Below are 27,454 nucleotides of genomic sequence, written 5' to 3' on the forward strand. Positions count from 1 at the left end.
CTTCCGGGTGCGCTGGCGTTCAGCTGCTCGCTGGGCTTGGCTGTGCGGGTTCAGCGCCTCGTACCTGAGTCCCAGGCAGGTAAGGGATTCCCCGCCTGTGTGTCTCCATGGAAGGTTGTGTGAGGTCCACGCCTCGGTCTCTTTGCTCACTCAAATCGCCTTACCATCAAAGTCAAAAAAGTTAGGAAGTAGGCTGCATGGACAGCTTTCTTCGACTTGGTGGGTCCCAGGGGATCAAAAAGTTCGTCAAACCAGAGGATGAACCTGAGGCATGGAGGGGCGGCACCCAGCCTTTTGTCGGCTCAGACCTAACCTCAAGTTTCTCAGCTTCCAGGGAGTGTGTTCCCGAGCCGGTTTATCAGAGGAAATTTGTCTTCCTCAGAACCAGGAAGTTAAAGTCAGCACCCACGGAGATGCTCGTGGCGTGGGAAGTAGTCGTAGCCTCCACGGGATTCTAATCGGCTCGTTTCTCTGGCCTTCAAGATTCCAGTGAGAAAGTGGAGAGGCATTGTAGGGTCAGATAAATACATTACCAGACTTGGAGCATACCTGACGACTCGGAAGCAAAAGAGGAGACAAAAGAATGAAAAGCAAACCCTGAGAAAGTATTTTTAGCCTTTGAGAATAGAAACAGTGCTAATGGTGCATCAAAAACCTGCCTGCCCTAGGCACTTTAAAAGCAGAGGATTTTAAAATCTGCCTTTTTCTCTTTCTGGGAGTAATCCTTGTAGAAGTCTGTTGGGAAGTTCAGACTTTTATTCTTCTGTTTTCGTTCTAAACATTCATTGGAAGTTTGATTTCTACCTGTCCAAACCGACTTCAGATCTTCCAGGTCAAACTTGCTGTTTCACAGTCTTCATTTCAGTACATGTCAGGAAACTTGTTCAAGTTCAAAAGTTTTGGTGCCATCTTCTCGCTCCCCTCATCAACACACAAGATTCTGCTGGCTCTTCCTCAGAATATACACAGTATCCTGGGACTTCTGCACCTTTTCTGCTCTACCCACTAGTCCAATCGCCAGCATTTCCCATGAGATCGTTGGTACACTCTCCTAATTTGTCTCTTCCTGCTTCTGTGTCCTTCATTCATTTGCTTGTTGCCTGACTTCTCTATTAGAATAAGTTTCAGTTCATTCTTAATTTTCACTCCTAAATTTCCCTAGAGTTTTGTTTCCAGGAGCTTTCCAGCACAAAAAGACTCTCAGTAAATATTTGATGAATGAATGATATTATATGTTTTTAAATATACCCCAAGCTTTTTAAATTACTTATGATAAAGTTAAGTCAGTATTTGAGAAAGATATGTTTATTTACAGTACACCACCACATATCCCAGTTTGAAAAAGGCTGCCCTGTAGAATTTCATATTTCTAGAAGGTATCAGCTTTTGTATATAGCGATGATATTGAAGTTTTTAAAAATAAACATTAATGACTATCTGGCATATTTTGGTAAGAACACATAAGAGCAAATAATGTATTTTATAAGGGTTACAAATATATTAAAAAGTACTATGCTTGATCAAATAAGAGTGCCAGCATCTACTGGCAGCTATATTCTCAGATCTATTTTTGTACCCTACCAAGAGCCCCTCACCACTATTCTGAAAATTGAGCTTAAATATAATTCTGCACATTAGATTTAAAAGCAATATGTTGTGTAATAAATTCTGTCAGTCAATAATTATTCCCAGAGCCATGCAACCCCAAAGCCCATCTTCCCCCAACCTGTAATACATTCTCTTCCTCTTATCACAGTCTTAAATTATATTAATTCATTTAACAAAAACGATTTGAAGTCTGTTTGGGACCCAGTACTTTTTCTGTTTGAGAATGGGCATATGAATGGAAAGGCATTTGAATTTCACACACAGACACCAATTTTAGCATATTGCCACCTCACCTTATATATATGTCCACATTGTCTTATTTGAAAATATGAATGGTTTTTCTTTACCATTAAAATTAGTTATATGAGAAAATAATCATGAAAATATTTATTTATTCACTTTTAAGCAATATATCCTGTACCACTTCTATTAATCCAGAGTATACCAAAGTAAATCTTAAGTTCAAAAAAGATGACACTTTCTTAGTTTTTCTGCATTTTTTTTAATTATCAAAAAGCCATAAAAGCAAAATGAAAATAAAATCACTTTAGAATATGTAGAAGGAAATGAGAGGGAGGGAGGTATGAAAAATGGTGGAATGAAACAAACATCATTACTCTATGTACATGTATGATTACACGAATGGTATGAATCTACATTGTGTACAACCATAGAAACGAAATGATGTACCCCATTTGTGTACAATGAATCAAAATGCAGTCTGTAAAAAATTAAAAACTAAATAAAAAAATTTTTTTAAATAGAAAAAAAATAATCATCAAGAGATAACCACTGTTAATATTTTAGTTTATGTTCTTCCAAATATGTGGTTGGGGTGGTATAAAAATGTGTTTAAAGTAAAATTTTAAATTCTGAAATGTAGAACTTCTGGGCATTTAGCTGTGGAGGAGTTGTTGAAAGGCCTTGCTTTTCCTGGTGTCCCTATACCATCACCTCTGCTAGAAATCTGGATGCAGAAAAGCTACAGAATTTATTCCTGACCCTGAGATAGGCTGTTTTAGTTCTCAATTCCCTGCATTTTAGCTGTAATGTTTGGGATTATTAAGCATTTCTACCTTTCTAGCTTTGTCGGTCACATATTTCTTACAGAGAGAAATCTGGATATATAAGGAAAAATAACTTGAAAATTGTATAATCTATAAGTAGATGGGTTTTCTTAATTTAAAAAAATCAGCCTTTCATTCAACACAAATGTTTTCTGTAGCTGCTAAAGTAAATTTGGTTGAATCCCTACCCAGAAGAATACTCTAGCAGGGAAGACAGAAACACAAACAATAAAATATAATAATTATTTTATATTGGAATGACCAGGTGACATTTTGGAGCAAAAGATTTTATTTTCAGGGAAAGCCAATACTACCTTCTGAGTTGGACTCAGAGGGCTAGTTGTCATTTACCAGATGGCTTTTAAGGTGCTTGGAATTTTACTTTACCTAGCCCTAGATGACCTCTGTCCTACTTCATAGAGAAAATGACATTGTGTGGGAACTCTCTCTCTCTACTTCTCTCTTTCTAGAATCATAGGAAGAGATTTCCTTCTGCTCACCACTGACCTTTTCATCTATACTCTATTCACTATTTCATTTGTATCAACAACCAGCTTAAGCCTTAAACTATTAAACCAGCAGTTCTCAAAGCGTGAGGAAGGGTCCCTGAAAATCTTTCAGGAAGTCTCTAAGGTCCAAATCACATATGGGTAAAAGATTCATTGAGTTAGTGGGTTTTAATGTGCAGTGTTCATTGATAACAATTTCAGATTCCACATCGAAGCTTCTTTTCCTTCCACTCCCTTCCCCTGTTTCTCTTCTTCCCTTCATAGATATACATCTTAGAAAATCTATTTTTACCACTCATTCACTGTTCACTATAACTGTTCTTAAGTCACCAGTGACCTTTGGGTTTCCAAATCTTACATACCTATTAGTATTTATTTGCCTCTCTAGATTTTTAGAATGGGCCCAACCAATCCCCATTCTAGAAATCTAATATGGTACTGTCCTGATTTTTGGTTTTTGCCTCCATAACTTATCAAGTACTTTTTAAAGTTCTTTTATTTTATTCCTTCCCATTCTATATATTGCTAATAGGCAACTTCATTTAAAGACCTTGTCTCTAAATAAAATATAAAATAGGGCTGTGGATGTGGCTCAGTGGTCAAGTGCCCCTGAGTTCAATTCCCAGTACCAACCCACAAAAAAGTGACAAAATTGTCTTAGTTACTTAAAGGATTAAATGAAATACATTATTTACCTAGTAAGGTAATCAGCAATAAATTTGTTCATTCCTAATATATGCACAGAACACCAATATCTACAATATGCAAGTCACTAGGTATATATTAATGAATAAAATCAGCTTGGTCCCCAAACTCATGAAGCTTAAAGTCTAATGAGGCAGACAGATAGTAAACAAGTAACAACTAAATATATGTACTGAGGAAAGATAACTAGGTAGAGGGCAGGTAACCTATTTAGATATGGTAGTCAAGGGAGGACAAAGAGAAGAAGTGAGTACTGACCTGGAAGCCTATGATAGAGAGACTTTGCTTTCTACTCTAGTTTTTGAATTTTGTACCCTATGAATGTGTTTTTTACTCTGGAAATAATGTTGTTTTGTATTTTCAAGAACAGAAAAAGAGGGAATCAAAAATAATTGACAGAAGAATACCTGTTTGTCTTGATTAATTGGAAGGAAAGATCACCACCTACTAAGAATGAGGGACATGGAGAAAAGTAAAAACCACATAGAGAGGTAAAAATATGAAATAGTCACTAAGGACAATGAGAAAAGAAAAGTGAAAGATTCATACCAACATTGAAAGCCCAGTTGAAAGGGAGTTATCGTAAATATGTGTTCACACCAGTCTGTTCCATTATCTAGTTCTCTACAGCTGTATTGTACAGCTCTGGTAGACGAGTAAGCTCATGAGACTTCTTTCTGGCTTCAGCTCTTCAGAGTGAAGTAATAGAAGAAAAAGGGGATTGAGGAAATAAAGGTTCTGTTTGGAGAAAAGTTGAAATAGCAAACCACATATTTTGGCTTAGTAGGGAATGAATTGTGGTAAGGCAGATCTCAGGGACTCGTAACACGTGAAGGGGATCCAGCTTGGTAGTGCTGGCTTGCAAGCCCAGCCATTAGGGTACGTTGAGGCAGGAGGATTCTAAGTTGGAGGTCAGTATCAGAAACTTATGGACACCCTGTCTCAAAGTGAAACAATAAAAAGAACCAGGGATATAGCTCAGTGATATAAAGTGTCACTGGCTTCAATCCTCAGTACTGGGGGATGCAGGAGAATGAAGGGGTCAATTAATCAAGACAAACAGATATTCTTCTGTCAATTATTTTTACTAACAAAGTAGGTGAATGAACCATATCTTTTGTGTGTGTGTGTTGGTATGTATGTGGTCCTGGGGATTGAACCCAGGGGTACTACACCACTGAGCAACATCCTCAACCCTTTTAATTTTTTTTTATTTTGAGACAGGATCTCAGTAAGTTGCCCAGGGTGGCCTCCCTCCTGCTGTTCTAAGTTGCCAAGCTTGTCCTTGAATTTGTACTCCTCATCTCAGTGTCCTGAGTCACTAGGATTACAAGCAAGTGCCACCACAACCATCTGAATCACATCTTTTAATGCCATAAAATTATTTCAGTATATTTACTTTTGACTTTTACCAAACAGTATTGCATATATTTTAATAGTTAAGTACTGATAGAGAAAATCATCTTTTAAATGGAATGGTAAATAGATTCAATTCCCAAACATGCTCACAGGAATTTTTCTGATAAAGTTAAACTTTTTGCTGCATTGTATAAATCTCACTTTCAAATATCAGTATCAGAAAAAAGCCCTTCAATTTTTATTGATATTTATAGGTGGAAAAATAAGGCAAAACCAGAGGACAACTTGACAAATGCATTTCAATTTGAATTTCTTATAGGACATCAACTAGTTGACTTTGGAGTGTTGCTTTGTTGTATTATGATCAGTTGCCAACATTTCATGCATTATTGCAAAGTAAGATATATGAGCTCACAGATGTCACCTCCAAAACTACTGTAAAATTTTAATGAGAATTTTTTCACATTTCAGGAATAGAAGATGAACAAACCCATAACACCATCAACATATGTGCGCTGCCTCAATGTTGGCCTAATTAGAAAGTTGTCAGATTTTATTGATCCTCAAGAAGGATGGAAGAAATTAGCTGTAGCTATTAAAAAACCATCTGGTGATGATAGATACAATCAGTTTCACATAAGGTAACATATAAAATTCTTTTTCTTTTTAAATTTGTACATCACAAATGTACAAGAATGATTAGTAAGTAGAAAAACTGTCTCATCGAAGTATAGAAAGTGAACCTTTCTACTGTGGGTACTAAGTTACCTCTTTTTGGTTTTTTCTTTTCCTTTTGCAATTTTTGCTTCATTCTCCAACATGTCAGCTGGGCTAATATTGTGATCTTGAAAATAAGTTTTTGAGTTAGAATCAAGATTCTCATCTTTGCTCTAGTTCTCTGTCAAACCAAGAACAGTTCACTGTCTTACCCTTTTAATTTTCAGACTGAAGGAACATAATAATGATGTAAGACTCTCTAGCAGAATTCTGGAGTTTAAACTTGTAAGTGTGTGAATCTCTAAGGCACACTTACCAATGTATTTTAGCAGTTTTTTAAATTGATTTTAAGGCTGTTACTTGTAAGTATACATATCTACAAATGTAATTTCTAGATCATACCCAAAATTTTTCAATACTATCTTCACATGATTTCCATACTTTGTTTCTACTCATTTTTGTTTGATTTAGTGTAAAATATGTTTATTTTTATCAGTCACTATAGTTAAGACCTATGTCAAAATCTGTCTTTGAAAACAAGAGGAAATCTATTTTTGATTTTCACCATTAACCTGGCAAAGAATCTAAAGCCTTGATACCTGTATTAGTTCTTCCAGGAAATATTTGCTCATATGAAGGGTAAGAATCCTGTATCACTTGGGAGAGTCACAAGTTTAAAACTTGAAAGCTATTTTTTAAAGATAGTTCATTAATATATTACTATTCAAAACTTGATAATTGGAGCAAGAGGATAGGAAGAAAGCTCTCCTTTACAGAATAATGCCAGGAAATAATGATTTAAATATGACAGAATTAGAAAGTTACCAGTTTACAACTGCTAATGTTAATTTGTTCATCAGTGAACTTAAAAGCATAAGATAAAGGTTGTTGATGAACAGGACGTACACAAGATTTCCATATATTACCCTCAAATTAAGAAGGGAACAGTTACTTTTATCATGAAGAAATCAGAAGCACTCTTCCTTAAACAAGTGATCAAACTTAGTGTCACCAGTAATGACAGAAAATGGCATTTTGTACTTCCAAGTATGCTACAGTGGGGAGGGTATGTTGTCACGTATATAGTGCTCTTACCAAAAATTGTAACCTGACTTTAATCATGAGAAAGTTGTCAGGTAAATCTGGACTGTGAGACATTCTACAAGACATCTGTCTTATATTCCAAAAACCCTCATGCCCAGAGAGATTGAAAAACAGTATGGCAAGAGTACAGATGTAGCAAAATGTTAGCAATTGGTGACTCTAGATGAAGGGTAGGTAAATGGTTGGTCATTGCATTATTCTTTCAACTTTTCTCTAAGTTTGAAATTTTCCAAATAAAATATTTGGAGGAAAAACAGAAAAAGCAATTTAATTAAGTTTTTAAATGTTACTTCATGAAACTAATTTTTAATTTTAAAGCAATGAATGAAAAAAGGATCTATTTTTCTTTAAATTTAATTAAATATTAAATATAGTTAAAATTGAACTAAATGTATTTAGTAATTTCCTAAATGTATGTGTATTCTATTTGTTTAAGTAATGGGTCTGATTTATTTTAAAAAATCAAATAGCAAAGTTAATAAGTCATTTAGAAAGTAATATAGCTTAGTAGGTTAAAAGCACATCCTTCTGTGAAAAGAAATCTGAATTTGGATCTCAACTTGGATGTATCTTATTGGCTGTGTGGCCTTGGACTGATTACTCTACCTGTCCAACTCTGGCTTTCTCATTAGTAAATTAAAATGGTAATCAAAGTATCCTTAAACAAGTTCATGTATGTGCATCCTGTAGCCCACTTAGTAAGTACTCAGTAAATGTTAACTTTTATTATCACTGTCTTCTGCATCTTTTCTCCTGCCTTTCCATCCTGGCTTATAATGCTTGCTCGTTCTCCTGCTCTCCCTTTCTTTTAATTTTATGGGAGATTCTGTCACCAAGACAAGGGCAGAGGAGATTAATTCCTATTTTCATATGAACTCAAATTATATCCTAATTTGTTTCTTTGTTACTTGCTTTTAAGGAGATTTGAAGCATTACTTCAAACTGGAAAAAGTCCCACTTGTGAATTACTGTTTGACTGGGGTACCACAAATTGCACAGTTGGTGATCTTGTGGATCTTTTGGTTCAAAATGAGTTTTTTGCTCCTGCAAGTCTTTTGCTTCCAGGTAAACTGAGTGTGACCAGGGTGTCAACAATTAGGGTAAAAAGACAAATGGCAGAAATGAAAACTTACTTTTACTTTTACTTTTTTTTCTCATATTAAATGAACCTTACACTTAAGAGTGCCTTTCATTCTTGGAGCTCTCCCCAACTCTTTAACAAGCAAACATAGGACACTTTCTACTGCTGCTAAAGTGAGTCTGATCTCAGCCATTAAAATTAGATAGTTCTGTGCCAGTGGGAAGTTTAGAGAGACTTTAGACATCTTGTGTAGACTATAAAAAATTATTCTTTTGATCTCCTGCTTTTTCTACCTTCAAATTCTACCCTGATGACCCTCTATAATTATGATTACCTCACATTTGCATTGTGGTGTGTTAGTATCTAGTTATCTTCCTTATAACCTTACTTTTCTCCCTTCAGTGCCATTTATATCACTGGTTCTTAATCTTTATTGTGCATAAGAGTCACCTGGGGTTCTTGTTGAACAAGGAGGTCTTTTTCCAGATCTACTTAGAACTTCTGGAGTTAGATTCAAGGTCTGTGTTCTTAAACAAGTACTTCAGTGTACAAGTGTTACACCTGCTCTGGTGTAGGTGGCATGTGAACCACTTTTTTAAACACTGCCTTTCTCTACCAATCTTTATTATGACTGACAAGTTCTTACTAGGTAGCTTCTTATGTATGCTGTCAAAATATAGGACCAACCTATAGGAAACTGGCATGTTGTTAAATGAACTGAGTTCCTAGTTGAACTTTTTTACAAACACTTCTTATGTAAGGACAACTTGTTTCTTATTCCATTTTGAAGATGCTGTTCCCAAAACTGTTCATACTGTACCATCTATAGAAGCTACAGTAGTTCAGCAGAAACAGATGCCTTTCTATGAAAAAGACAGGACATCTATGATACCTGTGCAGAATCTTGAACAAAATCATATGCTACCTGACTCTTCAACTCCAGAAAATATAAGTTTAGAAGTTAGTGATACACGTAAGTAACATTTTACATGCTCTCTCTACTAGTAAATTTGTAATGGTGACAATCACTGTTTTAAAATAAATCTCTCCTTTCGTTTGTTTAACAAAGGCACACTGGCAATAGCTTTTTCGTGGTTTTTTCCTCTTAATTTATTAAAAGTACTGTCTTCGTTGCATCAATAAGTATCAGTGATTAGAGTAAGTTGTGGAAAACAACATATAAAGTGGTAGGTTGGCAATTTAGCTCAGAGGTAGAGTGCTAGCACACATGAAGTTTGAGTACTGGTACCACACACAAACACACAGACAAAAACATAGAAACTAGGAAAAAAATAAGTAAAATTTACATAACTTGCAAGGGACTTTTTTTTTTAAAGAAATTATGTGATTTGACTTTGGGTAGGTAACTAGAATATTTGGTTGGTAGGATCACTAAACATAATTCTCATAATAAAGTTTATGATTTGTATTTTAAATATGGGTTTTACCCCATCCCATCTGTCCCATCTTCTTTTGTATCTGCATATATATAAAATCTTAAGCTGAGAAAATATCAAAATTATTAAAACCAATTTCCTTTAAATTTAATCACTTTTTCCTTATTTTATTGACATAGGTTTTCATAGTTTTTCATTTTATGAATTGAAGAATGTCACAAATGATTTTGATGAACGGCCCATTTCTGTTGGTGGCAATAAAATGGGAGAGGGAGGATTTGGAGTTGTATATAAAGGCTATGTGAACAACACACCTGTGGCGGTGAAGAAGCTTGCAACTGTAAGTAATGTTTTGAGGAATAAAAAGATTGAAAGGAGTAGTTGCTTCCTAGTGTGTGATATAACAAGCTTTAAGTTAATCTTTAGGAAATATATTATTTCACCATGTATTTTCTTCTGATGAATGCCTTCCTAAGCTGGTAGTCCTTAACATATAAAAATTGATTGAAAGAAATGGACCCCATACCTAGAAAAATGCAATTGTGCACACATACATATGATCATACGTATAATTTTGAGATATTTGCAAAATAAAGTTGATAAGCTCTGCTCCACATAGTACCTCATGGCTAATTAAGATAAAAATGATAAGATATTAAGAAAATTTATATATTTATTTGTATTACTTATTTAAAAATACAGTTTAGAAAATATGTCAAGAAAAAAGACTAAAATTTTCTTATCTGTGTCCTTTGTTCCCATTTCTATTGAGATATTCACCCTTTACTTATTGATTTGTTATATTCTAAAATCTGTTGTATCCTAAAAATATCAATAAATTGCATATGTTTATAACATGTTCACTCTTTGTCATATATGTTGCAAATATTTTCTTTTTGCCTTCAAATTTGCTTGTTTTCTGTCACACAGAATGTTTTTCAAAATTTCTATGCAGTTAAGTCTCATATTATTTCATTTTGTTCCCACAGTTACATAGGGAGACTTATGGACCTTGAACAAATCGCTAGTATTTCTATATATCAGTTGTTCTATAAAATAAGGAAAATAGTATCCCTTATTATTTTATAGGAAGCAGATCAGCCAGGTATCACTTGAGCTGCCCCATCTTTAAAAGTCACGGGTGATGGTATTGTATTATGTTGCATATTATTTTTTCAGATGGTTGACATTAGTACTGAAGAATTGAAAAAACAATTTGATCAAGAAATAAAAGTAATGGCAAAGTAAGTATTAGTTGTTGATGTGATATAGGGGAAAAGAACCAGACAAGTTACAAGGAAGCTGGTTTCTACCAAAGTGTACTATGAGCTAAGGATATTTGCAAATGTACATATAAAATCAAAGTTTAGGGTGTAGACAAGTGCTATCAACTCAATTCTATGACTGCATACATTCATATGCTTGTAGATTAAACAGCAGTTAGTATTTTAAATCATGACAAAGTTGCATGGAATTTCAGCAGTTTTCCATTATTAAGTTTTCTGTACCCAAAACTCATGAGAGATCAGTTATAGAGATACTTTAAAAAAAAAACTTTATAGAATAATAGACCCTTAGATAATAGTCATAAAGTAACCAGGGAAGTATTGTATGCAAAGATGTTTAGAAGACTTTGACCCAGAATGCTGGGAAATTGTTGATATCATCAAGAAAGGTAGGAGAAACAAATCAGAAATGTATTTATTACTTATACTGATTGATATTTGAGTGTATATAATATGTCAGGTTCTGTGCTACATACTTTATTTATCTTGACTCATTTAATTCTCAGAATAACTGTTACAACCACCCTTTAAAACAAAGATTAGAAGTGTCCAATAACTTGCCCAAGATCACATAGCCGGTAAATGCTTAGAGATGGGATTCAAATCCAGATCTGTCCAATTCCAGAGCCATAGCTCTGGATTTGAATCTCAATGGGATTTAACAAATTATATCCCTGAGGCCTATTGCTATAAATTAGCAATTCTATTTGCTTAATCTCAGGAAATACTTAAAAACTGAAATTGATTCATATATAGCAAACATAATGCACACTGAAAAAAAGAGAATTTGTTCTCCCCACCCTTACCTCCATTCTCTAGTTGTAAAAGTAATCTGTTCAAAGTAGATAATCTGGGAAATATAGAAAAATCTTTTTTAAATAATAAAAACCAAACTCTTAAATATATAACTTAGAGATAACCATTGCTAATATTTTGATTTACTTGCTTTATGATGTGGGTAGCATTTTTCCCATGTCTTTAAAAATAAATTTAAAAAAATTAAGTTACTTACAACATTCTATCATTTATAAAGACCATATTTTATCTAACCATTACCCTACTAGATTTTTTTTCTAATCTTCAGTATTACAAATTGAAACACCTTTAAAGATCACAAAGATCTTTAAATATTTAAATATTTAAGTGTACTTTTTGCTTATTTCATCAGGATAAATTTCTAGACTTACCAGGTCAGAAACATGAACCTTTTCAAGACTTCCCAAATACATGTCCAAATGACTTTTTATACATAAGTAATGATAATTTATTCAATTTTTTTCTGATGCTGGAGATTGAACCCAGAGTCTCACTCATGCTAACCACATGCTGTACCACTGAGCTATACCCCTCACCCCACATTATGATCATTTTACTTCTACTAGCAGTATTACATAATTTTGAGTATTACTGCTACATAATCACCATTGACTATTATTATTTTGTAATATGTGCCAATCTCTGAATCTTACTAGAAGAATGACCTTGACCAGGTTTCTTACTCTCTATCCATTAGTTTTATAATCTATAGAATGGGATAATATTACCCTGTTGTGAAGATTAAATAAAACAAAGTAAGTGAATCATCACAGTACCTTATGGATAGAATAAATTCAGTAAGTGTTAACTAGTAATATTTAAAATGTGTCAATTGGGTGGAAAATGGGGCAATTATTGTTTTAATTTATACTTCTCAAAATATTAATGAAAGTAGAGGTAATTGATTTGATATAAGGAAACGCTAGAACTATTAAGCATTTTGAATGAACAAAGTGAGGAAGCACTTGGATGGAGCACTTATGTGCCAGGTATGTTTCTAGGCTCTCATATATTTGCTCATTTAATTGTCACAGCATTCGTATTACATGTTAAGTACTATTTTCTGCATTTGGAAGATTAAGGAGCTGAGTATCTTTGAGATTGTTGACCTGCTTCAGGTCACATATTTAAGAAATGGCAAAGTTAGACTTTCATCTTGACTTTGAACTCATCTCTGTTTTCTCTCTGCTGAACCACAGATCCATGAAGTTTTGTTATACTGTAATTCTCTTTAGTTTTATTCCCCTCAAGTATATATAAAAAAACATAGACAATCAGATCTGATGAAAGATCAGAAATGTATAATTTAGATGCAATTAAAGATCCTGTCTGTAAATCAGTGTGTGAAAGAGTATTTGGGTCTGTGAGAGAATTCTTGAGGAGTTATAAAAGTTTCAGCAGACTTCTTGAAATCTTATGCTATTGAAAATTGTACTGAACAAATATAGGCATCAGCCTAGTCTTTAACCAAACTATTACAAGTTCTAATGAGCCAAATTATTGAGTTTTCACTATAAAAAAGAAAGAAGTTTAACTTCTAATGTTGGTCAGTATTTCTGAAGAGAGAACTATTTATAGAAAATTATAATTATATAATTAAAACATAGATATATAATGTTTCATATATAATACTATTTTCTTAATCTTTTCTGTTAAAACACTAAATTGAATATTTACAAATATTATTATAATGATCTGCATGGAAAATTATTTGTCACAGGTGTCAACATGAAAATTTAGTAGAACTGCTTGGTTTCTCAAGTGATGGCGATGATCTGTGCTTAGTGTATGTTTACATGCCCAATGGTTCATTGCTAGACAGACTGTGTTGCTTGGTAAGATATTTTGTTCATTAGATTGTTTGACTCTCTGTTTCTATGTTAGAATATTAATATTTACTTTGTGTAGGATCATTTAAATCACACTAAACTTAATATTTTTCTTGCTCAATGAAAAGTGTCCAGTTGATGTGTAAGCAACTAGGATTGCCAATTTTAGGTGATCACCTAAAATGGAAAATTACCAGTCTAGGTTAGATGTTGAAATTATCTAATACATTTTTATCTTCAAATAAGAAATGCTAACCCATTTGATCTTATTTAGACATAATTTTAACAACTTAAACAATTACAGTCCTAAATTCTTAGTGATAAAATATCGTTTTTCAGTTGTTGCCTAGAAAAAATATTTGAGTTACATATTTTCTAAGGATTTTTTATTCCTTTTTTATTAATTGGTTTGTTTCTTCATAAGGATGGTACTCCACCACTTTCTTGGCACGCAAGATGCAGGATTGCTCAGGGTGCAGCTAATGGCATCGGTTTTTTACATGAAAACCATCATATTCATAGAGATATTAAAAGGTAAATGCAGCTGTGAAAAATTTTTAGAAAGCCATCTTTTAAGAATAACTTGTTCTCATTCTGTTTATTCACTATTCACATGTATTTCTTAACCTGGAGCAATTAGATACTTGTCTCCATCAGTTCATGGAAGCTCTTGTTACTGGGTACATCTATAATCTGCTTTATTTCAAACCCAGTGACCTATTTCTAATATTCATCCTACTTGGATTTTTTCCCTTTATTTTTTTGACAGTAGGTTATTCTGTTCTTCTTGAACACTTGCCTGTGGAAATTAGTTTCTTTCTTAGTATCACTGCTATTTTCTGGATCACCTTCATCCTCCATGAGTACTTTTCGGTTTTCTTCCTTCTTAAGTACTATATTAGCTTTGTGTCACTGTGACAAAATACTCAACATAAACAACTAGAAAGGAAAGATTTATTTTGGCTCACTGTTTCAGAGTTTTCAGTTCATGGTCTGCTGGCTCCATTGCTTTGGGCCTGAGGCATGGTAGAGCAAAACTGCTCACCTCATAGCAGCGGGAAACAGAGAGAGGGAATGAGGAAGAAGTCACAGGAAATACCTTCCCCTTCCAAGGCATGCCTCATTGACCTACTTCTTCCAACTAGGCCCCCCCCCCAGTAATACCATTAACTACAAATCCCTCAGTAGTTCAGTTAATGAGGTCAGAGTGCTCCTGATCCAATCATTTTCCAAAATCCCCACCTCTAAACATCACTTTATTGCAGACCAAACCTTCAATACATGAACCTTTTGGGGATATTTCATATCTAAACCATATATGTATTTATATTTCTCTAGTTAAATATTAACCTGCTATATGTTAAGCACAGTAGATATTGCAATTTAGCAAACTGGCATATATAGAGTTTGATATCAATTGAATAATCACAAAATAATTAATAGAATCATAGTATTTATTATACGATTAGTGTGTGTATGTATATGTGATATATGTGTGTGTGTGTACATTTATATATACACCACTCCATCCTGGTGGAGTGGCGTTTAATCTGAGATCCAAAAAATGAGTAGGAAATAAGTAAGGACAGTTTGAAGGTAGCTATAGAAGATGGGGAGAACAATCCAGACAGAAGGAATCATGTTTGTAAGACCAGTAGTTGGGGAGAATATAGGAGCATAATGAGTTAGGGAGTGAAATAAATGAAGTTAGATGTATAGAAAGTGAAGGGATGGAAGAGTTGAGATAAAATTAAACAAATAGGTAGGGAGATAAAACCTATAGGACCTGATAGACCAAGGTAAGGATTTATATGTGATTAAGTTTTATTAAAGTGTAGTGAGATGTTATTGAAAATTATAATAAGAAAGTGACATATAAGTTTTGCAAAGATCATTGTGACTTCAGTGTAGAGAACAGTTTGTAAGAAGGGGTGGTTAGTAGCCTATCACAGAAATCCTGGTCATAGCAGTTAACATGAAGAGAAGAGAGCAAATTGGAGAGAGTAAGATAGCATACCTTGCTGATATCTTGGTTGTAGAGGGGACATGTGGAGAGGAAAGTATCAGGAATAACTCTTGGAATTATGACATCCACAATTGTACTCTGGAATCATTGTGGCATGATTCACTTATATAGAAAGAGAGGTCCCTGTTGGGGTGGTGTTGGGGAAAGTGGAAATATGAATTCTCTTTTGTGCATGTTGTGTTTGGGAAAATGGAAATATGAATTCTCTTTTGTACATGTTGTGTCTGAGGTTCTTTTAAGATAAAGAAGCAGAGCTAGGTGCAGTGCTGTATGCTTATATTCACAGCTACTGGGGAGACTGAGATAGAAGGATTTCAATTTCAAAGGCAACCTGGCAATTTAGTTCAAGGGCAGTTTGGGTGACTCTCAAGTCAGAATCATCAGCTTCAATCCTGTATTTTCAATGTGTGCCCATACCAAAACTCCTTGCCTGAGTATCCCACAGGAGCTTCTAACTATCTTAGAAATCAAACTATTCCTTCAACTAAATGACTTTTTCCTGTTTTATCATGACCTGCATAACATTTACTCAGTTTACCTGAACTTGGGCCGATGAGGGGTTTAGAAATAAGAAATATAAGAAATACAGACAAAGAATCAATAGATTAATAGTGGGGCTCGGTGGGTAAATCAGCCCTGGTGGGGTCTTGATATCTAACAAAAAGTGAGGCTCTGTGTGCTTTATTTGGTATGCAAACACATCAAAGCAATTTATTGTGAGAGAAACTTCTACAAGATAAACAAAAGTGAGGCTGGGGGGAACACTGCACAATTAGGAGCTTATCAACTTGGGCAGTATTTCTTCCTCCTCCAGGCAGCTGATGCCTCAAGGCTGTTTGAGTGCACTGATACCTCTTCCACCCACAGGCAGCTGTGTTTGCACCTAGGGCTGTTTGAACCAATAAATTCAGTAAAAGACAAAATTTTCTCTGAGCAGGTATCTCTAGCAACTGAGAAGTCTGGAATTGGTAAGATTTCACCAAGAGTTCTCAGAAGAGCAAGGCTCCTGTCTTGAGGTGGCTCAAACAAATCCTTAATTCATTCAGGGCTCCCAACAAAGTATTTCCTTTGTAATCAAATGAAGTAGCTCTTTATTCAGTTTCCCAAACTTAAAATTTTTTCATTCTCTATATCCTGTTGTCACAGATTTCTATGTCTGAAAATGTGCATTTCCCATTCATCAAAGCCAGTGTTCTGCCTCTGTTTAGATCTTTGTTATCTTTTATTGGCTTTATTTCAAACCTTCCTAGTCAACCTAAAACAAGTCTGTACCAGTTCTCACCTATTCACTACAACACTGCCAGGTTATGGTTCTAAAAGTCAATTCTGAAAGCATCAGTTCCATTCTATGAAAAGTTTAGATGCTATCCTGTTATTCAGAGGGTAAAGTTCAAGTTCACTCCATGTTCCGTGGATACTAGTTTTTAAAATGATTCTGTATACCATATGCTGTCATGTTTGTATTACTTTGTACATGTTAATCCATTTTCCTGATACACCTTTCTCTCCTTCATATAACCATCAACTTCTAATAATCCTCCAAAACAGCATACTGCATACCTTCTCTTTGGAATTTTCTGTGGTGCTTTCTGGCACAATTGTTCTCCCAGTATTTGGTATCTGATAGTCTCATCATGTAATACTGGTTTTTAAAAAAAAATTTCATATGCTTTTTTCACAGATAAGATTCTAAGATTCACCCCATATTCAGCACCAACTTTAAACACTATAAAACAAAGTTTTCTCAATGAGGTTTTATTGAATGAAAATATGAATATATAAATGAATGCATGTCATGAATTTACTAATACCTTTTAACTATAATCTTTCCCTTTACAAGATTCCAGATGGTACAAAAATAGTTAAAAGTAATAAATAATTGAGATACTTTGGAAATTTGTTTTTAAATAAATTGAGTAATGTTAGGAAAGGAATTAAGAATGGTGCTTTCAACTTATTTCAAAGCTGGAAACAGAAAGATAAATAGCCTATGTTTTCACTCATTTGTGGAAACTAATAAGTCAATCTCTCATAGAAGAACAGAATAGAATAATTGTCACTAGAGACTTGGAAGGAGGGGTGAGAAGGAAAGTTCATAGGACACCAAAAAACAGTGGAGGAATAACTTCTGGTTCTTCTGTAGTACCACAGGGTAACTATAGGTTAAAATAATACCTATGATATATTTTGAAATGACTAGAAGAGTGTGAAATTCTCAACACATAAAAATGATTATAAAGCAATACAACTACTTATTACCCTGATTTGATTATTACACATTATATATATTATCAAATTCTCATGAAATACCCCACGAAGATGCACAAATATTATATCTCAATAAAAAATAAAAATTTTGTTAGAATGGTGATTTGTAGACTGGGATATAGCTCAGTGGCAAGCACTTGCCTAGTATATGGCCTTGAATTCAAGACCTTGAATTCAACCCCCTATACACAAAGAAAAATAAAATGGTGCTTTGGAAGACTGGGAAGTTACCCTGTGTTATGGTTTGGATGTGAGGTGTCCCTAGAAAGCTCATGTATGAGACAATGCAAGAAGGTTAAGAGAAGAAATGATTGAATTATGAGAGCCTTAAGACAATCAGTGAATTAATCCCCTAATGAGGATTAACCAAGTAGTAACTGAAGGTGGGTAGGGTGTGGCCAAAGGAAGTGAGCCATTGAGGGCATGGCTTTGGGATATATATTTTGTATTGAAGAGTGGAGTCTCTTTCTTTCTCTCTGCTTTCTGGTCATCTTGTGAGCCACTTCCTTTTGCCACACTCTACTGCCATGGTGTTCAGCCTCACCTTGAGCCCCAAGGAATGCAGCTGGCTGTCTATGGCCTGAGACCTTTGAAACCATGAGCCCTCAAATAAACTTTTTCTCCTCTAAAATTGTTTTTGTCAGGTCTCTTAGTCACAGTGGCATAAAAGCTGACTAAAACACCCTGTAAAAATTTATTTTTGAAGTAATGAAAATATCTCTCACTAGCATAGAATGTTCTGTTTCATTTTTAGTTTTCTAAATGTTTTTCCTCAAGAAACAATAAGGAAAACAGCCCTTTCTCTTTGACTATAATCTGAATCCTAGACTTATTTATACAATTTCAGGCTTTTATGATATATACAATAAAATGGCAAACAGTGTAAATATATATGTACATATATGTATGCATATATACTTTCATACATCTATCTAAGGAACTGTTCGACTTCCTTGGAAAGAAAAACATTTTTTCTCCAAATTTTAAATTTTTTCAGTGCAAATATCTTACTAGATGAAGCCTTTACTGCCAAAATATCAGACTTTGGACTCGCACGGGCTTCTGAGAAGTTTGCCCAGACCGTCATGACTAGCAGAATTGTGGGCACAACAGCTTATATGGCACCTGAAGCTTTGCGAGGAGAAATAACAGCCAAGTCTGATGTCTACAGCTTTGGTGTGGTATGTTACATACAATATACAAGTATGAAATTAAAAGAGTAGTTTAATATACCTCTCTTGCTTAGCTTTTTTGTTTAAAGATATAAATCATTCGTATTAACCTTCGATTACATCAGCAAGTTTATAAAAACCTCCCAATGCATAACATTTTTGAGTTGTTTTTTAAAATTATTGTAATAAATGATTTTTTTGCCACCTGTTCTTGTGAACTGAATGAGCTTAAATTAAATCAGTATATAAAATGAATCATGTCATACAATATGTACTTTCGTCTCCCTCTTCTTGGCATTTTCTGATCTAGTAGTCTGTTCCTAATAGTTATTAAGATTGAGTAAGAGAGTGTGTTGGAGATGTCTTCATCTAGTCTTTTTTCAAATATATTTCACATGTGGAATGTTAACTTCACTGCACTATGACATTAAGGCATGGGGTTGTAAAATATGTCTAGTGTTTAGAAAATAAGATTCTTGAGAGCCAGATAAAATCATTCTTGTGAATAAGTACCTGAAAGACAGGAAAAGGATTGGGAATTCCCAGAACACATGTTAATTGGAGCTGATTCTTTTACAAGTTGCCAATAGGAAAGAATTGCTTATGGGCAGGGGAGGCATGGTGGGATCCTAGATATCCATGAAGGAATGTGATGAGAAATGCCCGTGGTTCATATTCTTTCTGCTGTAATATCTAAAAACCATATACTTTGTACAGAAATTATTGACCAGATTTCATAATCAAGATTCATATTCCTTCTGATTTTTATATGCTATCCTAAGTATTATATTAATGGATTTTTTTGTCTTCATAGGTTTTACTAGAAATAATAACTGGACTTCCAGCTGTGGATGAACACCGTGAACCTCAGTTATTAGTAACTAAAAGATTCATTTTTTTTCTAGTTCTCTTCTCTTTGCATTTATAGTCTAAATATATATGTCGGTAAATTTGACATCTAGAAATGGAATTTTCTTTTACCAGTATTTGTATGGGCAATACATAATGGTATATGGCAAGAGCATTAAATATTTCTATTCTCAACTCTGCCGTGAAGTATTTGTGAAGCCTAGTGCAGTCACATATATTCTTTGTTCCACCTTCTTTGTGACTAAAATTAGAACAAAACTAAATGATTTCTAAGATCCTCTCCGGTTTACCTTAATTTTTTACTTTCCAGGGTGGTTACTAACAGTTTTCCAGCTCAGAAAGAAATTACTCCATTTAAATTTGTATCAGAACAGAATTTTCTAGTAAAGTTCTCTATTTACATTATAGGTTATTTATAAAATTATCATAGAAAAACATTATGTAATTTTATGTATTGGACATTTCAGTGACAATTTATAAGTAGGTTAACTGAATGATAAATAAAACTATGGGAAAATTATGCCCTGCTCTTTTTTTTTCCCCTCTGTCACAAATTTTAAGAATTTTGAAATTTTTATAAAATTAAAGACTGATGGAATTATGTAATATCATGTACACATTTTTCTTAAACTTTGATACTTACCTACACTGATATTATTCTTTACTGATTTATGTATCCTAATGGGACAAACCAGTATGACCAATTCAGAAAATATTCATATACCAGATTATGTACCTGGAGATGGAATTAGAAAATCAAAGGATATGATTTATTTGCTCAAGGATCTGCTGCCATATGGTGGAAACCATAAGTAAAGTATCTGTATGTTAATAATATTGTTATAAGTATCCATTATAAAAATGCACATCATAAATTTTTTCATGGTATATTGGAAATGTAATTGTGCAGTAGTACATGCATGCTATGTACTATTTCATATCAGTACATTTATAGAACATTGTGGCAAAAGTTATTGTTTTAGTAATATTTAAATTTTTAAATGGCACATTAAAAAGTAAAATTTCATCATAATCAGAGAAATAAAATTATGTTTAATTAGTTATTGGAAGTTGATAGAGAATCCTGGATTGGAGATACTATTTTTGAGCCAGTAGTTTAAGTACACAGATAAAGTTTTGGGTGTGGATTGAATTATATAGACAAAGTATATAGATTAAAAGTACAGGAGGGCAGAAAAAAGAGGTACCAAGGGCAAAAGATGGAACCCTGTGTTTCACTAACTTTCAGCTTATACTTTTTTTAGGCAAGGCTTACCTGCCTAAAGGCCTCAATTTTCTGTACTATTACCTATAACATTTTCCCCTTCAGAATGTATTAAGAGCCTCACAACTTTGGCTTAAGTGAGGATGTAATACAGAAAAATATAGAATCTCTCTCTTAGTCACAAGTTTTATACTTTATAATTTAATAGTGAACATCATAAAACTTCAGGGAAGATTATACTCTTTCACCTATTCTTAAGGCTTGAATATTGTATCACTATAAAATAATAAGATTTTAATGCAAATATAGCTAAGAGTGTGATGCTTTAATAAGCCCTTATGTCACTAGATTCTGCCATTGCCCACTTTCAAAATTCATCTTTTAGAAAGTTTTCTCTTATGTTTACAATCTACTTCTCATAAATAATCTTTTCTGTACTATTTTCCTTGAGCTGCTGTAAAACATACCACAAACTAGAAAACTTAAAGTGACAGAAATTTATTCTCTCACACTTCTGGAGGCCAAATGTCTGAAATCAAGGTGTCAGCAAGGCTGTTCCCTCGTAAGAATCCAGGGGAGGATCCTCCCTTCCTCCTCCACCTTCTGATGGCATTTCTTGACCTATGGCTCTACCACTCCAGTCTCTGCCTCTGTAATTACATTGTCTTCTATATAATTACATTGTCTTCTATATATCTTTCTTCCTCTTTTTGTTTCAGATACAGATACTTGTCATTGGATTTAGTGGCCATCTGGAGAATACAGAATGACCTCCTTTCAAGATATTTAACTGTCTACAAAGATGTAGTTTTTCCAGATAAGGTCACATTCACAGGTTCCAGGAATTAGGAAACAGACATGCTTTGGGAGGCTACCTCTGTACTACCATAGCCCTACACTTCTTTTCCTTATTCATTTCCTATACTTATTTTACCCTGGCCTCTCCCTTCTGCCTCTTCCCTTTTTCTCTTTGATAAAACAATCTAAGTACCTATAGAGAAGTTTTTCAGGTGCAGGGAGGGGAATCTACTTCCAGAAGTTGGACTTGCTTTAGCAGAAGCACATCGTGAGGCACATAACCCTGCACTGCCTGCCTATTAAATACTACTAATGGGAACACATGAGCAATTAACTCACATGTAAATGCAAAAATTAGAAGGCAAGAGTTTAAAAGTATTTAGGGGGGCTAAATAATTACTTATTTAATGTTTGTTCTGTGTATCTTCCATTCTTAAAATCATTATAAAAGAAGATAGTGAAATGAGAGTACATATTATTACAAAGTAGGTTAATTAAAATAATTAAAATTGATATTTAATTTATTTCTCTTGTATTTGAAGCTCTTAACAAAATTTTAACACTCACTCTCTAAGCTAGATATTAAAGAAGAAATTGAAGATGAAGAAAAGACAATTGAAGATTATATTGATGTGAAGATGAATGATACCAATTCCTCTTCAGTTGAAGCTATGTACTCTGTTGCTAGTCAGTGTCTTCATGAAAAGAAAAATAAAAGACCAGACATTAAGAAGGTACCAATTTTTTACACTATTTAAAAACTAAAGGGAATGAAGGGAATGGGGTTTGTCATTTTTTTCCTAAGTGTATGTTTCAAACCAGCTGTGTAATGTAGTTTTTTGTTCTTTTTTCTTAAAAGGTTCAACAGATGCTGCAAGAGATGACAGCTTCTTAAAACTGTGTAGGAAAGGCCACCTGATTTTTATATATAGTTATCTAAACCATTTTTAAACTATTTTTTCTAGATGTTCTTTATCGTTAACAAGACATCATGATGCAATGCAGTGGTTTCTAAAGCATGCATTGAACCTCCAACATATAGAACAAATAAAAGTAAAGCCACCACATCAACACTTAACCCTACCCACTTAGTATCAACTTCAGTATTCATAGTAACCCCTGAGACATCGACTTTGAACATCATCAAACATAGTTAAAAACATTTTTTTTTCCTTAATAACATGGACTGAATTTTTCTGCCTCCCTGACAGGTGGTCATGAAAATCAACTGATGCAGAATATGTACAGGCACTGTGTAAATAGTGAAGTGATAAAAACATTTAAAGTTTATAGATGTAATTATAAAATTCTATTATAGTCAGATGTCTACAGGCTTGTGTTCACTTTATTCTATTTTCAACAATCATTTGCCACAAACTAAATATCCCCTAATGATACTGCCCTGATGATATGGCTGTTATTAGGTTATATTACATGGCAAAGTTGAAGGGATTTTACAGATTCAGTTAAGGCCCCTAATCAGCTAACTTTGAGTAATAAAAGGAATCCTGTTTTAAATGGGTCTAACCAAATCAGGTGAACTCTTCAGGAAATAAAGAGAGATTCTCCTATGGGTCTCAAAGAACTAAGTACCATGTTGTAAGAGGGCAATATTGCCAAAACTAAAGGGTAGCCTCTAGCAGATGAGAGCTGTTAGTCAGCAAGAAACAAATGGGACATCAGTTGTGCAACCACATGGAACTGAATTTTGCCAACAACCTGAAAGAACTTAGAAGAATATTGCAACCTTCAGATGATACAATGCCCCAACTGACACCTGGATTTCCACTGAATGTGGACCTGTCCAAGCTACCCGGACTTTTGATATGTAGAACTGTGAGATAATAAATGGGTTGTGTCAATCCACTAAGAGTATGATAATTTGTTATACAGCAACAGAAAATGAACACAGAGAGAGACTCTCAGGATGATTTGCCTGTGATGATCCCATCATATTTATAGATTCTACGTATGCTCGAGGGTGTTTGGAAATTAGAAATTGAGTATGAGTATACCCTAGGATTGTAATGTACTGATTTTCACTGAATTCTTCATTTCATGAGGCCCTAGTCTTTTGAAATTTGTTTGTTTTATCATAGTGAGAGATTTCCTACAGTAGTGGCCAATTGATTTGTTAAATGATGTTTAACTATTTATTCTACATTTAAAGTTCATAGTTGGTTTATATTATTTGAAAGTCTATTTTATAGCTTTAGATGAACAGAAGGAAGGAATTTACTTAAGTATGAAAACTGACTGACAGAAAAATGACTATGTATGAATATAATGCCTAGTATCAGTAACTTTTCATTCATTCAGTAACTTTTATGTCATTAGTTCTTTTATTTTACACCCAGAACATGAGCATATAAGGCAAGCTGTAGCAAATTATCATACATACATATGATACAATATGTACAATAGTACATAAATTATGTACCATTTAGTCCTTCCTAAGTGCTGTCCTGGGAAATGAAGATAGAATATCTTTCTTTTTTTTTTATTGTAAACAAATGGGATACATTTTGATTCTCTGTACATGGAGTAAAGGCATACCATTCATGTAATCATAAATTTACACAGGGCAATGTTGTTTGATTCATTCTGCCATTTTTCCCCCTACCCCCCCTCCCCATCCACAAGATAGAATATCTTTCAAATCGCCTTTATAAATTAAGTATGTAAGTGGTTGCCACAACTTACTGAAATATAAGCAATTTATTTGCTGGTTAAAAAGAAAAATGAGTAAATAAAAAGACCGCATCCAAATTAATCTCGACAGGAACCAACATAATTTGAGACATACAATTGTTGATAGTTATATTATTTTAAATATAGCTGATAATTTTAAATATAGTTTGAAGATTTAACTATTTCTTGAAATGAAAGCATGTATATAAAATAGCATGTATATGTAGCTCTGATTATGGACTGTGACAAAACCATATAAAAGTTTTTAAATAAACCTGGTACAGTGGTGTATACCTGTAATCTTAGCACTTGGGGGGCTAAGATAGGAGGATTGTAAGCTTGAGGCATCAGCAGCTTGTGAGATCCTGTCTCAAAATAAAAAAAAAGAAAAAATTAAAAAAAAAAAGAACTGGGGATGTAACGCAGTGATAAAGCATTCCTGGGTTCAATCCCCAGTACCAAAAAATAATGAAACCTTAAAAAATAAGTTAATCCTTACATAAATTTTGAAAATCAAAAAATAATTCAATTGATGTTTCCATTTCATTAAGTGGAATTAGTATCAGTTTTATGAAAATTAGTCCTAACTTCTTTTTCAGGTAACACTGTAACTCCAACTCCTGAAAGCAATAATTCAGCAAATTAAAGCTACCAAAGGGACTATTTAACCACACTGTTTCTTTCCTGAACCTGAAGGCATCTGATCTCTCTTGGATCCCTGTGTTTGTAAAATTCACTTGAATATGGGAATAAACTATGAGAGTATTGCCCTCAGCTTACACAGGACATGACTTGTACAAAAGTTCCAAGCAGAATAATGTGCAGGCCCTTTTTGTTTTTTTCCCTCCAGAAAGAATAATGGAGGGCCTGGAGTGACATCTAGTTGAAGTTCTGTGGGTTTTTTTTTTTTTTTTTTTTTTTTAACTTTACTTGAAATATGTTTCCCACTGATCTTTTATAAAAACAACCAAAAAAGAGAATTTTTGAGAAAACGTTGTGTTGGGATTCGGACGCTGAGCAGCCTGGCAGGATTCAGGAAGATGAGTGCGATGGCGTACACACCACGCCGGGAGCCAGGTTCAGTTGACGCAGACTCGACTTTAATGCGGAAACACACAGGTTTTATATTCTCAAGCAGCCAATCAGCGACAAGGGGAATGTCTTTAGAGCAAGGGTGCTAGCGTGTATCTCTAGTGCTAAGCTGTGCTCATTCCTTATAAGGGAAGAGGAAGTGCCTGCCTCCAGTGTGCCTGAAAGGAGTTTGACTCACAACAGGGGTGTGCCGCCTGCTTCTGAGAGGTCACAGGTGTGCCTGCGCCATAGTCAAACATCATCCTTCAGCGCTAACCACATAGCTTGGGGCAGTCCTTCAATGTTGGATGGATGATTTGCAGACTTTGATACTTTCATGTTGCCTCCAACAACTGATTGTGCAAACCAATGAATAATGATGCATGGGTGAGAAACACTGGCCTACCACCTTTCCAGAAGGAACAACTAATCATATATCTGGCCCACTAGTTTGCTAGTTGGCCAGTTAAAACGTTTTAATTCTAAGTTTCTCTTAATATGTTCTATGAAGAACAAGTAGGTGTTAGGAACACTTAGTGTTTTGCTTTACTTTTCTAACGTCAGGTTTAAGATTTTGTAAAGCATTTATTGCTCTGTCACTTTGTTTTTCCATAATATTATAAAATGGTCATAGAGCTAAGAAATTCATATAAATTTATACTATTCCATTATAAGAATGAACACAAACAGAATGCCATTTTAATCATCCAGATTCTAGTGTCAGATAGTTAATATTCCCTGGTCAGGGTGCACACATTTTGTAATCTCAGCAATTTGGGAGGCCAAGACAAGAAGATCATAAGTTTGAGGAAAGCAAGACCCTCAGCAACTTTGCAAGACCCTGTCCAAAAAATAAAATAATAATAATAATAATAATAATAATAATAAAAGACCTGGGAGGTAGCTCAGTGATAAAGTACTGTTATGGTCTGGGTATGAGACATACCCTGAAAACTCCTGTGTTAATGCAGGAATATTCAGAGGTGCAATGATTAGATGATGATAACTGTAACCTAATTCGTTCATCCTAGAAAGGATTAATTGGGAGGTAACTGTAGGCAGGTAGGGCATGGCTAGAAGAGGTAGGTCACTGGAAGGGTTCATCTTTCCTGCATTCCCTTCCTCCCCATGGACACCTCTCTGTCTTTTTTCCTCTCTCTCTTGACCTGTGTGAACTGAGCAGTGCTCCTTTATTCACCAAGACTTTTCTAACATATTCTACCATGGACTGAACTTCTGAAACCATGAATCAACATAAACTTACCTCCTCTAACTTGTAATTGTCAGGTTGTTTTGGTCACAGAGACAAAAAATAAACATAGAAATTGGTACTAGAAGTGGGGTCCTGTATGTGACTTATCTGACTGTGAAGTTCAGAATCCTTTGAAGCTTGTTCATGGAAGGAATTTGTAACGATCTGGAGATGCAGGCTAGGAAAGTCTTAGAATTTGATAGGCAGAACTTAATGGGTGGTTTTGGAGGGAGTGCAGGAGACCAGCATGCTAAGAGGAATGCCGACAATAAATACTGTGCTCATGAAGTTTCAGAAGGGAATGGGCATGCTACTGGAAGTTGGACTAGAGGTCATTCATGTTACATTCTGGTAGATATCTTGTTACCATTTTGTACATGTCCTGAGAATTTGTGTGAGAATGAGTTTAAAGGTGATGGACTGCTGGGTATAGTGATGCATACCTGAAATCCCAGTGACTCACGGGACTAAAGAAAGAGGATTCCAAGTTCAAGCCAGCTCAGCAACTTAGCAAGATCCTGTCTAAATAAGAAAATAAGATGTGCTGAAATGTAGCTCCCTGGGGATGTAAAGCAACCCTGAGTTCAATCCCTGATACCAAAT

General features: G+C 34.4%; 1 protein-coding gene across 7 annotated transcripts; it reads left to right on the forward strand.

Moving 5' to 3' along the window:
• On the forward strand, positions 1-24,773 carry Irak4 (interleukin 1 receptor associated kinase 4). 7 transcript variants are annotated; one of them, XM_047551193.1, is made up of 13 exons: positions 32-79; positions 328-1,041; positions 5,720-5,889; positions 7,989-8,134; positions 8,941-9,123; positions 9,727-9,887; positions 10,727-10,791; positions 13,370-13,484; positions 13,903-14,012; positions 18,770-18,953; positions 19,759-19,821; positions 22,413-22,571; positions 22,697-24,773. In XM_047551193.1, the coding sequence occupies exons 3-13, from the start codon at positions 5,729-5,731 to the stop codon at positions 22,730-22,732; spliced, it is 1,383 nt and encodes a 460-aa protein (XP_047407149.1). In that variant the 5' UTR covers positions 32-79; positions 328-1,041; positions 5,720-5,728; the 3' UTR covers positions 22,733-24,773. The 7 variants fall into 7 exon arrangements, with proteins under 7 accessions (XP_047407147.1, XP_047407151.1, XP_047407152.1 ...); XM_047551191.1 differs by lacking the exon at positions 328-1,041 and having other exon boundaries at positions 1-79; XM_047551192.1 differs by lacking the exon at positions 32-79 and having other exon boundaries at positions 88-1,041.
• The last annotated feature ends 2,681 nt before the right edge of the window (positions 24,774-27,454 follow it).

The sequence above is a fragment of the Sciurus carolinensis genome, chromosome 4, assembly GCF_902686445.1.
Source record: "Sciurus carolinensis chromosome 4, mSciCar1.2, whole genome shotgun sequence".
In the NCBI taxonomy this organism is placed as follows: Eukaryota; Metazoa; Chordata; class Mammalia; order Rodentia; family Sciuridae; genus Sciurus; species Sciurus carolinensis.